At 56.7% G+C, this 12171-nt stretch overlaps 1 protein-coding gene across 1 annotated transcript in view; it reads right to left on the bottom strand.

Moving 5' to 3' along the window:
• LOC123349512 overlaps positions 1-11831 on the bottom strand; it is a 37769-nt gene extending 25938 nt beyond the window's left edge. Inside the window, exons 1-4 of the mRNA XM_044987668.1 lie at positions 11799-11831; positions 4534-4673; positions 4167-4249; positions 1947-2267 (exon numbers count right to left, since the gene is read on the bottom strand). Of these exons, the coding sequence (XP_044843603.1) occupies positions 1947-2267; positions 4167-4249; positions 4534-4673; positions 11799-11831 (577 nt within the window). The remainder of the gene's footprint in view (positions 1-1946; positions 2268-4166; positions 4250-4533; positions 4674-11798) is intronic.
• Between the last annotated feature and the right edge of the window lie 340 nt (positions 11832-12171).

Raw genomic sequence — 12171 nt, 5'->3', positions numbered from 1 at the left:
TGCCTATGTCTATATCAGTGTTATAGAGGGCAGGCAATGTATGAGTTTACCCTGTATAAGCTTTATACAGAGTAAGACAGATGTATTCGGGGTTTAGGCTCCCAGAAAGACTGAATACTGGGTGCTGGGAAAGTCCCTGTTTACTGAGAACCCCTGGGCTAAGTGAATCTTAGTTTCTGTGAACTGCTGGGGGGTCGTGGCCCAACCTCTTGGTCTGTGCTGGAGCCGACTGGTGCATCCAGCTCAGCAAGACGGGAGTGGAGAGAAGCCTTTTCTGGCAGGGGGCGTTTCTTCTCAGTGGTATCCCAGCACATCTAGTGACAGTCTTGAGGGAGTTTCTGTGACCCAACCCATCATACTCCCTTTATCTGAAATCAAGAAAAACCTGTCAGTGTGGGATGCAGGGACAGAGAGAGGGGCAGATTTGCCTCTAAAGGAAGGACAGAGGCTGATGGATTAATAAAGGGAGGGCAGAGACAGTTTAAGGATGTAAAAGCTATTTCTCTCCCCCTCCCTTAATTTCCCATCCCCTTCTGTGTCACAGGCAGTTTCCCTGGCCTCCCTTTTTGCCAGCAGGTTCCTCTTCCTATGCCAGCTGCTGGGAGCTGTGGGGTCATCGGGCTGGGTTCAGCCCTCTGCCTAGGGGAACCTTCCCATGAGGCCAGCCAGCCCGCTGACTCTGCCGCAGGAGTAGGGAATCCCTAGCAGAGCAAGACACTAGAGACCTGGCCAGAGGCCAACGCTCCCCTAACTGACCCCATCTATGGTTTCCACCCTAGACTCACAAAACCTCTCCCAATTCCCCTCATGCCAAGGGGAAATGGCTTCATTAACCCTGCACTGCCAATCCACAGGATAAATGGGATTCCATACCTAGCCTAGGGGGGTGGATCTGTAACTGGGCAGGGACTGGCTCAGTAGGGGAGGAAGGAAACCAGAACCCCTACAAGGTTTGTATCTCTTAACGTAACAATAGAATAACAGGAGGATTCTGAATGTGCAAATTATCTAAAGCTCCTTGCCAGTGGTTGCCATTACAAAATCACCATTTACCCCAGTCAGCACATGGCAGTGTTGAGATGCCACACTGCTTTCTCATGCTTGGAACTGGCACCAGATTGCAGCACTAACTAGAACCTTCACCTCCTCCACAAAACAGTAATTCTGTTGACAACTGCTGAACATCTGTATTTACACAAGCATCAGGTTCAGCTGTGTGTGTCACTTAAATGCATTAAAAAAACCCACTCTAAATGCTCCACTGCACACACACTTCCCCCTCTTGGGAGAGGATGAGAGAGAGAATGGACCACACCTGGCAGGTGTTTGTCACATGGCTTGATGCATGGCTGGAAGCTGCTCAAGCCCAGATTTTTAAAGGTATTTACACATTGCAGTACTGAGTGGAGCAAAGTCTATGTGACTTAGCAGCCTACATTTCATTTTCAAAAGTGATTTAGTGCCCCATTGACTGCCAGTGAGAGAGGCTCCTAAGTCACATAGGCCTGCCAGTGCTGAGTGGAGCAATGGTGAAATACCTTTGCAAATCTGGGCCTCAGATACTATGATGATCAGGGGCAGTAAAAGAACTGATGTAGAATAGAGGAACAGATTCTCCGGTGCACCGAGTGTGGCTCCAGATGCCTTATGCTCTGCCCAATCTTTGGGGGCTGGGCATAACGTAGAGCAGCTTACAGGAATCCTTGCCAGTGATTGTCTCTGGTTCTGTCTCTCAGGCAGTGCTTAATTTGTAGTGAAAGAGGTGTCAGGGCTCAAGCAGGTTTGTTTTACATTCATAACTGATGCAGCAAGCCCAGGAGTGCCGGGGCTATGGATTGCCAAGCCCTGGCACAGACTAAGCACTGCTCTCAGCTCATCGCTCTGTAGGAAGCTGATAGTATCTGGATCTCATAGTAGGAAGCACGTATGAGGCTGCTGACACTTACTGATGGTCACCTGGGTTCCAGCTCCTGACACAGACAGGTTCCTTGCTGTGATCCCCACCTCACACACGTAGGTTCCTGTATTAGATGAATTCGCATTCTTCAAAGTGAGAGAGGCAAACCCATTGTCCAAATGCAGGGTTGTAATCACATCACTCTCATTCACCAGCTCTTGCTTTAGTCCCTCGGTCCCATAGTTATACCATCGCACATACATGGGGCTGTGGTTATTGACTGTCTTGAATGTACAATTCATGGTAAGTTCTGAGCCTTCCAAATCACTGACACTGGCTGGGGTTTGATTCACCATCAGGTCGGTAATTTCTGCAGAATGAGAAACACAGATGATGGCACCTTCATTGAGAAACAGTTCCATGTACCACCAGACTAGGGCAGACGTACAAAATGAATCTCTCCAGTCTCATAGACTTTAAGGTCAGAAGGGACCATTATGATTGTCTGTCTCTCGTCTGACCTCCTGCACAACCCAGGCCACAGAATCTCACCCACCCACTCCTACAAGCCCCTGACCTATATCTGAGTTACTGAAGTCCTCAAATTGTGGTTTAAAGACCTCAAGGTGCAGAGAATCCTCCAGCAAGTGACCTGTGCCCCATGCTGCAGAGGAAGTAAAAAAAAAAACCTCCAACAATGTGACTTCTTACCCGAACCTTGTGTACACCTGACACGCCTGCCAAATTCCTCACATTCAAAACCTCTTGAGACCTATTTCCCTCCACCAGCCCAATGCAGGGCAAGAGAGAGGGTGGCCAATTCTGCCCGTTCTCCCCCCTTTTGTCTGTCTTGTCTGTTTAGAGTGTAAATTCTTTGGCACCAGGGCTCTCTCACTACGTCCATGTACCGTAGAGCTGATTGCAAAACTTAGCTTAGACTGAAAATGCCAATGCGCTGAAGAGAACTGATTCACCAAATCGACTACAGATTTAATTCCACTTTCATCAAAACACACACAGGTTTCTGCTGGTGTTCCAAGAGCCACAGGGTTCAAAAAAGAACTAGATAAGTGCCTGGAGGATGGGTCCATCAATGGCTATTAGCCAGGGTGGGCGGGGATGGGGATGCCAGAAGCTGGGAATGGGTGACTTGGGATGGATCACTGGATGATTGCCTGTTCTGTTCATTCCCTCTGGAGCACCTGGCATTGGCCACTGTCAGAAGACAGGATACTGGGCTAGCTGGACCCTTGGTCTGACCCAGTGCGGCCATTCTTATGTTCTTCTGTCCCGCGAGCCCCAGCTCGGGGAGTCGGGAGTCAAGTCTTGGGGCAGAGCCAGGTCTCTAGGGGCTCTTGCTGTCTGTCCTGTCCGAGCCAGGGCTATTGGTGCTTCCAGTGTCCCTGCCATGGAGCGGAAAGCCTGGAAGTCGCAGGACCAGCTCCCAGGGGGTGCAGCTCTGGGGTAGCTCCGCCATGCAGATTGCCCCGGGCTGGAGATCCCAGGGCTCCTAGAGGCCTGGGCCAGTGACTCCCCAGGCTGCTCTGCTCCTCAGCAGGCAGCTGGTAACTGGCCTCTGGGACTCTGGAAGCCCTCGGGTCCCTGGCCCGGGTACAGTTCTTATCCGTCTGGGTTTGGAATGAAGCCAGTTCTGAAATAACGAAACGTCTCACAAGCTGAAACCACCAGCTCTAGTGTACAGGGCCTAGCGCAGTGGGCCCGACACGGTGGTTGAGGCCTCTAAGCGCTATTGCAAAGCAAACGCTAAAATAATAACCTATTACTGAGCAAACAACTTCATCCTGACTCTGCTCAACCCGTTGTGGGTTTGGCTTAGACGCTTCAGGGGCTAAACTAGAGGGATGCCCATGTTTTGTCAAGCACCCTGCTCAGCCCTAAGGGAGCGGCGACTGTCTGTGCTGCTTGGGCAGCTCCAGCTGACAGGGGATGGGGGGCAGCCTTACCCCTAAGGGAGGCAAACTCCCTGGGCTGGGCTGGGGCGGGCGTGCTAGAGCCGCAGGGCGGGCGGGCGCTTGGGAGGCTACACCCCCACCCCACTCTGCCTCCTTGGCCAGGGAGCCATGGCAAAGGCCCCTCCTCCGGCCGGGCTAGCCCCCCTCTTTGGTGAATCGAGGAGCAGCACTGAGGGGTGCCCAGGCCGTCGCCCCAGAGGACGTCTCTGGGGAGACTCTCCAGAAAGTAAATGCAGTGACTGTAGCAGGCCCTGCGGCGGGGCTCCCCCCCAGTGTCCCTGTTCGACTGCCCTCACCGTGTTCACACTCCGGCCCGGAGAAGCCAGGGTAGCAATCACAGGTGTAGATCCCGATGGTCTCCACGCACTTGCCGCGCTGGCTGCAGGAGGAACGCTGGCAAGACGCTGCAGAGATACAGCTGGGTTAGGATCCACCCTAACAGCTCCTTAGAGCCCAGTCAGAACCCGCCCCACTGCCTGGACCCTGCACTCCATCCCTGCTGCATTTCTTCACTGCGGGATTCTTTCACAGCCCGGTAAAGTCCTGGGGGAAAACCCTGCTCTCAAAGGCCTTGGCTCAGGCCCTGCAAGAGCACTTGGGGGGGGAGGGGGCTAGATACCAGCCAGGGCACACAAGCTTTGCCCAGCCAGGTGGCATTGGCACCTTGCCGGAAGCTTGGAGGCAGTGGCTGCTTTGCACAGATTGTCACAGGGCTCTTGCACCCAGAGGCGCTGCCCGTGGACAGCGCTGAGCTGGACGGGTTGGCTGCCCTCTGGATTGAGATGGAGCGTTGCATGCTGGGCCTGCAGGGGACACAACCAGGCATTGATCAGAGGGCAGCATGTGCCACGTTTGGCTATCAGGCTGTGCTTTGACCTCCCTATTTTCCCATGGGTCGTCTGCCTCACTCGGTGCAGAGGATGGACGGTGCTCACTGAATGAGGAGCTATTCAACTGTGCGTTTTCTCCTCACTGGTCAATGTGTGACCGCCCCTCCCTCCTGCCCCAGCCTTATTTACTGCACACGATACAAACCCTGCTCTGAAGACAGAATTATTCATTTCCCCAAAGGCTTTTCTATAGCGCTCATCATGCCAGTATCTGAGTGCGTCACAAACATTAATGAGTTTATACTCACAACAGCCCTGGGAGATGAGAGGGTGGTATTATCCCCATTTCACAGATGGAAACAGAGGCATAGAGGCACTGGTTCTCAAAGGTATTTAGGCATCTAACAGCCATTGACTTTATTGCAAGTTAGGTGCCTAAATACCTTAGAGGCACTGGACCAGAGAGATTAAGGCCAAAAGTAATTTTGGGGTGTCCCGTTTGAGTAGAGCCCTGCGCGGATACACAGTTATATCCACAGATGCGGGTATCCATGGATCTAAAGCAGATACCGCAGACTTGCAGGGCTGCAGTGACAATGAGCGAGACAGGCTCCCGGTCAGGAGACGCCGCTTGCACACACTGGTGTTACCAGAGACAGCTGCCAGTCAGCCTAGTGCCCGCCCGGTGGGCAGGGCTGGAGGAGGTACAGCCATGCCGGAGGAGCTGCCTGGGCTGGGCGCTGGCTCCTGCCAGTGGCAGCCCGACATGCTGCTTCTTTCGCCGCTGCGGTTCCTGGCCCAGTCATTGGCCATGGCCCTGCGGGTCTCACTCACTGTCACTAGAGCCCTGCAAATCTGTGGATGTCCGCGTTATATCCACAGATATCCCCATCCACGGATATACACTGTGTATCTGCAGAGGGCTCTACCTTTGAGACCCCCTCGGACCGGATTTTCTGGAGTATTTAGCATTGTAAAGTGCTCTGTGGAGAGCACTGTTCCCATTGACTTTAGTTGCAGCTGTGAGTGCTCAGCACTTCTGCAAACCAGACCCCAGGGTCTCAATCTGAGCACCCAGAAAGTGAGGAATACACATTCAGTGGCCACCTGGGAAAAGTTTGGTTTTAGTGACTTGCCAGCATCACATGGGAACTCTGGGGCAGAGGCAGGGATAGAATCCAATTCTCCAGGGCGGCAGTCAACAGCCTTCCCCTTGAAACCCTCCTTTCTCTTCTTGCAGCCCCCTGCCTCATTCATCACACCTTCCAGCTCCTGCAACAGGTGGGGTAGGGCTCCTACAGACAACAGCTTTTTTCACTGTACAGCCTGGATTCATTCCCCAGCATAGGTCCCTCCTGCGCACTCAGGGAGGGAAGGGTTCTGGCATTTCCTATGGTATCAGTGCTTAACTCTGAAACGTTAAGGATGTTCTTTTAAAGTAGGTTTCTTTGTGAGTGTCTGTGTGTGTGTCTGTAACTTCCTACATTTTTATAAAGCAAACTGTAAGAAAGAGAAGATCCATCACGTGGCACCATAGTGACACCAATATGGATCATCAGCAGGGTTAAAATCCTGAGATCCAGTGCACAGACCTCTGCCACTTGAGCTAATGGAGGAACCAATAGCAGGAGCAGGTTGTCATGCTCCCTATGGGCCAGCACTAGAGGGATATGAGACACACATTTTGCCAGGGGATTTCACAGATATTTGCTGACAACAGAGGCCTCAGCTCAGGTGGGCAGCGGGGGGACTCCCTTGACAGCTCAGGGCTGGGTGGTGGGGTGGGGGCTCCCCGACTGCTAAGATTGGGCAGCAGTGGGGGGGGGGCTCCCCTGACACCTCAGGGCTGGGCAGTGGGGGGGATCCCCTGACAGCTCAGGGCTGGGCAGTGGGGCTCTGCTGGTTGAAGCTGGGGGGGTCTCATTTCAATTAATCTTGGTCAGTTGAGCACAGGACAGAACTCAACCCCCCTCACCACCTGGAGTTTCCTTCTGTGGGGGTCTGTGGGGCACTGTCAGGGCATCGTCCCTGTTGCCCGTGCAGGGTCCTGCTCTGGGGGCCATTTGGGGTCTCTGTTCCTGGCACTGTCCCCTGTCCCCACACTCAGAGGTGTCTGGGGCAGAGGGTGGGGGTTGTTGCTAAGGAGCAGGGGCGGCTCTAGGCACCAGCAAAACAAGCTGGTGCCTAGGGCGGCAAAATCTAGGGGGCGGCAAAAGGCTGGGTCTGGGGCCCCAGCTCATCCTGCCGCTGCGAGCCGAGGAGCGGCCCATCCCCTGCAGCCGGGGCAGGGCCGCGCTACCGGCTCCGCTTGCGGGAGAGGGATGGCCCTTACCGGTAGCGCGGCCCCGCCTGGCTGCAGGGGACGGGACGCTCCTCCTCCGCTTGTTCCCCGGGGCCTAAACAGCCCAGCAGCAGCTTGGCTGGTGGGGGAGGGGGCTGAGCCCCGCCCCGCTAAGAGCCGCGTGGTTAGGGGGCGGGGCTACAAGCTCCGGGCCGAGCGGAGACAGCTGAGCTCACAGCCCCGCCCCCTCCCACGTGGCTCTAGCGGGGAAGAGCTCAGCCCCCTCCAGAACCATGCGGCTGCCGCGCGGTGAGCCGGGGGTGAGCAGCCGGGGCGGGAGGTGGCTAAGGGGCAGGGAGTCCCGGGGGCAGGGAGGGGGCCAGGGAAGGGGGGTTGGATGGGGGGGGTCTCAGGGAGGTGTTTGTCAGGCACCCCCCGACCCCATTACCCCCCAGGCCCAGCCCTGACCCCCAGCTCCAAGCCCAGCCCCTAGGACCTGGGCACCCCCCTGACCCCATCCCCCTCACAGCCCTGACCCCCAGCTCCGAGCCCAGCCCCTCTGAGCTGGGCACCCCCCTGACCCCATCCCCCTCACAGCCCTGACCCCCAGCTCTGAGCCCAGCCCCTCTGAGCTGGGCACCCCCCTCACCCCATTCCCCCCACAGCCCTGACCCCCAACTCCGAGCCCAGCCCCTCTGAGCTGGGCACCCCCCTGACCCTATTCCCCCCACAGCCCTGACCCCCAGCTCTGAGCCCAGCCCCTCTGATCCAGACACCCCCCTCACCCCATTCCCCTCACAGCCCTGACCCCCAACTCCGAGCCCAGCCCCTCTGAGCTGGGCACCCCCCTGACCCCATTCCCCCCACAGCCCTGACCCCCAGCTCTGAGCCCAGCCCTTCTGATCCGGACTCCTCCCTGACCCCATTCCCCCTACAGCCCTGACCCCCAGCTCTGAGCCCAGCCCCTCTGAGCTGGGCACCCCCGACCCCATCCCCCACAGCCCGGACCCCCAGCTCTGAGCCCAGCCCCTCTGAGCTGGGCACCCCCCTGACCCCATTCCCCCCACAGCCCTGACCCCCAGCTCCGAGCCCAGCCCCTCTGATCCTGACACCCCCCTCACCCCATTCCCCTCACAGCCCTGACCCCCAGCTCCGAGCCAAGCCCCTCTGATCCGGACACCTCCCTGACCCCATTCCCCCCACCGCCCTGACCCCTAGCTCTGAGCCCAGCCCCTCTGATCCGGACACCCCCGACCCCATCCCCCACTGCCCTGACCCCCAGCTCTGAGCCCAGCTGCTCTGAGGTGGGCACCCTCCGACCCCATCCCCCCACCCCAGACCCCCAGCTCTGAGGTGAGCCCCTCTGAGCCAGACAACCTCCGACCCCATCTCCTCACAGTCCTGAGCCCAGCCCCTGTGAGCCGGGCACCCCCCAGAGCCCAGCTCCCCACCCAGCCCTGGGCAACAGCAGCACCACCTCCAGGCAGTGACAGCCCATTGGCACCAACCATCACCATTACCCAGCAACAGCCCATTTTGTAATTGCAAATGTATACAGACCAGAAAAGCATTTAATGTTTTTAAATAATTTATTTGGTGTATTTTCAAATTATTACAAATTAATTTTCACTAGTTATTTTTTACATTTCCAAATACATGTTACTATAGTATTGCAACTTTTTTTTATGGATTCCGGACACCTGAATCCTCTGGGCGGCCCTACCCAGTGTGTGTGAGGAGCCGGGGAGGGAGGGAAACGGGGTCTCCTGGAGCCGAGCCCGGGCTGCGATGGTGGCGAGGGGCTCCTGGAGTGTGTGAGGAGGTGAGCGGCCGGCTGGGTTCGTCGGTGCTGAGCAGGTAGCCCCGCAGCCAGAGATCCTCGCCTTCCCTCCTGCCGGGGCTGGGCCAGGGCACCGTGAGGCTGAAGAGCAGCAGGTCCAGGGGGCTCTCCAGGTCTTTGGCCGCCAGCATTTCGGGGGTGAGGGCGGTGAGCGCGAACTGATCCACCTTGGCCACCAGCAGTGCTGCGAAGCCCAGGGAGGGGGCCGTGTTCTTTGCACCACCCCGTAGCCGTGCCGCCACCTGGAAGTACTCCCGCTCCGCGCTGCCCAGCAGCTCCACCCGCATGAGGACAGAGTCGCAGCTGGGCCAGGGCTCGGCTGCAGTGTGCTGGTAGCGGATCCCACATTTGGGGGGGAGGCCAGTGCTGGGGCAACAGGGGGTGTGAGTGGGGGGTACTGGTGGGCGGGGGGGGGCTCATGCTTGGGGCGGCAAAAAACCTAGAGCCGGCCGTGCTAAGGAGCCAGCTGGTAGCTCTTCCTTGTGAGCAGCAGCTCCTCTGCCTGCCTCACTCCTCCCTAAACACTGCCCAGGTGAAGCCAGCCACGTCCCCGGGTAGAAGAAGGTGCTAGACCTACCATCTCCAGTGCGAGCTGCCAGCCTCCACTCTCCTCCCCTCTCGCTCAATCTCTGGACCGGAGACGACTTAATCCGTCCCTCTGCTTGGCTGTGTCTAGCAGCACTTCCTTCTCAGCGTGCAGAACCTCACTGCATCCCTTCCCTGTTCCTCCCCCCACACCTAGTCACAGCTTGAAGAGTCGTTTGGCCAGAGAGAGCGTGACTGTGAAGCCTGGTGGGTAGGGACTGACCTGGGAGGTGGGAAATCCAGGGCCCAGTCCCCCACCTCCAATGATTTGGTGTTGATCCAGCATAGGACAACTTGAACCGAGGGCTCCTCCGTCAGACTATCCCTTAGCCCAGCGGTTAGGAAACCTGTCCTGAGAGGTGGGAGACCCCTGTGCAAATCCTTTCTCCCCCACAAGCAAATGGAGGAATTGAACCTTGGACTCCCACAGGCCAGCTGAGTGTGCTACCAGTGGGCTAGAAGCCATACGGTGAACACCACCACCTCCTTCTCTGGCAGCCAGACTTTGATGGGACCTGCTCCGATAGGTGGCCTCTGAGCGCGCTTACTGGATCGGGCCCTGTATGCAAGTCAGATGGCGCCTGTCTTCCCCCGATTCACAGATCGCACTGGGGCTTAGGCAGGAGCTAAGTACCCAGGCGCCTAGAGGGAGGCAGCAGGGCACCTGCCCCATGACACAAATTAAGGTGTGTAAGCGACTTTTCCCTGAATACGTAGGTGCCAAATGAGTGTAGGCGCCTACATGGGCCCATGGGAGGTTTGTGGATCTCAGTGAAGCCTCAAACTGAGACTTATGCACCTAAACCCCAGACCTAGGTGCTTAAGTCTGGGGTTTAGCTGCCTGTGATTTTCTTGGGGTACCCAGGACTGTGAGTCACCCTCTAGCCAGAGGGAGCCTTGCTGTGGTGGCTGGGGTCAGCTCCCTAACCCCCCAGCCTGTTAGCCACTCAAGCACTCTCCTAGGGTTAGGCCGGCCCTTCTGCCTCACAGGTGCACCCCAGTCCCCTTGAAGCAATCCCCTGTGATATCCAGCCCCTGATGCTGCTACTCCCAGAAAGCCCAGAGCCTCTGACCCCAAAGGAGTAACATATCCCACTTCACCAGTTTCACCTTAAATCATTGCTCCTGTAAACCACACAGCACTTGCAGTGAAACAAGAGAAGGTTTATTTTAGAGGGAATACAGAGTCCACTAGAAACAAGAGAGCAGTTGAAACCAGTGGTTACAATACAAAACAAAATCATGAAATGCAGACTAGGGCCACACTTATCAATAGTTCCCTTTCCTAGCTGGCAAAATAATCACCACCCCCACCCCCCAAGTTCAGTCTGTTGCAGAATTCGCTAGTGTCACAGGAACCAGGCTCCAAATTTTCATGAAACACCCCTGTTCAGCAAGATGTTTCCTCAATGAATTGATTCAGGGGGCCTCTCCCCTTCAGTGTTACACTGAAAAACTCTTTCGTTTCTATTCCCAGGCAGGATGATCCCTTGTCTGTTGCAAGGTTCCTTTTTTACTGCCAACTGGTTTAGATGGTTTGCAGTTGTCTCGGAGGCTTTGCCATTGAAAGTCTTGGGATGCAGCAAGACTAGACAACTGAGACTAGTCTTACATCATTAGCTAACCAGGGAGAGGCCAATCAATTGACAGCAGATTCCTCAGGAACTGTAGGTTCCATTCAAGGCTCTAGCAGAGGTGGCAGCTGAAATGCCTAAAGAATACATGAAAAACTACGAACTTTTTAAACAAAAGGCCAGAATTAGGATGGGGCTAAGACCCGAGCATGCCCGTCGGGCCGGGCTGAGGGACAGGATCCGGCCATCTGAACCGAGACCCCAGGCGGGAGTCCTGCCCGCGGCCAAGGCTCCACAGCCCGGTCGGGGTGTCCCCTTTTCTGTCAACATTAGAGCGTTCGGGCCCGGGGTTTTGAGGTCGGAATGCAGGCCCCACGCGCGTAAAGGCCGCAAGAAAGTCTTCCATCAGCAAGATGGCAGTGGCTAATGTTGCCGGCCGATGGCGGAGCACCCAGGCCCGTCCTCGGGCCGGTAGGGTGTGCACAAACTGTTCCAGGATGACTGGTTCCGTGACCTCCTCTGCAGGCCTCGTCTCCGGCTGTAGCCATCGCCTACACGCCTCCTTCAGGACTTGGGCCACCAGCCGAGGTTGGGTGCCTGAGGGATACGTCTGGCTCCAGAACTGCTGCCGAAAATTCTTGGGGCTGACTTCTAAGGCATCCAAGATTGTGGCCTTTACTCGGCTATACTCCCTTCCCTCTTCTGTCACCAGCCTTTCGGTACGCAGTCTGGGCCGTCCCGGTAGGATACATGGCCAAAAGGGTGGCCCATTGGTCCTGGGGCCACCCAGCGACCAGTGCCACCTGTTCAAACATTACCAGGAACGCCTCGGGGTCATCGTTGGGGCCCATCTTGCTTAGTCGCACTGGGGTGGCAGGGCGTGGTGCCCAGCCTCATCCCGTGGCTGTGGTTCTACGGGGTGCAGTAACGCTGTCACCAGCTGTTGCAGCTGGGCTCCGAGCTGCTGAATAAGCTGCTGCTGGAGTTGGGCGGCGTCCCGCTGTTGCTGATGTTGGAGCTGGGCAGCTGCCTGCTGCTGCTGCTGTAGCTGGGCGGCCTGCTGCCACTCCTGACTCTCCGTCAGCACCTTAAACAGACGTTCCATCTCCATGGTTCTCTGGGGGTGGATCTCCCCCTCCGGCCCCTTCTCACAGGGGTCAAGGGATCAGATCCCCACTTCTGGCACCACAT

The sequence above is a fragment of the Mauremys mutica genome, chromosome 14, assembly GCF_020497125.1.
Source record: "Mauremys mutica isolate MM-2020 ecotype Southern chromosome 14, ASM2049712v1, whole genome shotgun sequence".
NCBI lineage: Eukaryota > Metazoa > Chordata > Testudines > Geoemydidae > Mauremys > Mauremys mutica.
Note: the sequence above shows the minus strand (reverse complement) of the source record. Positions and strands in the feature narration are given on the sequence as shown.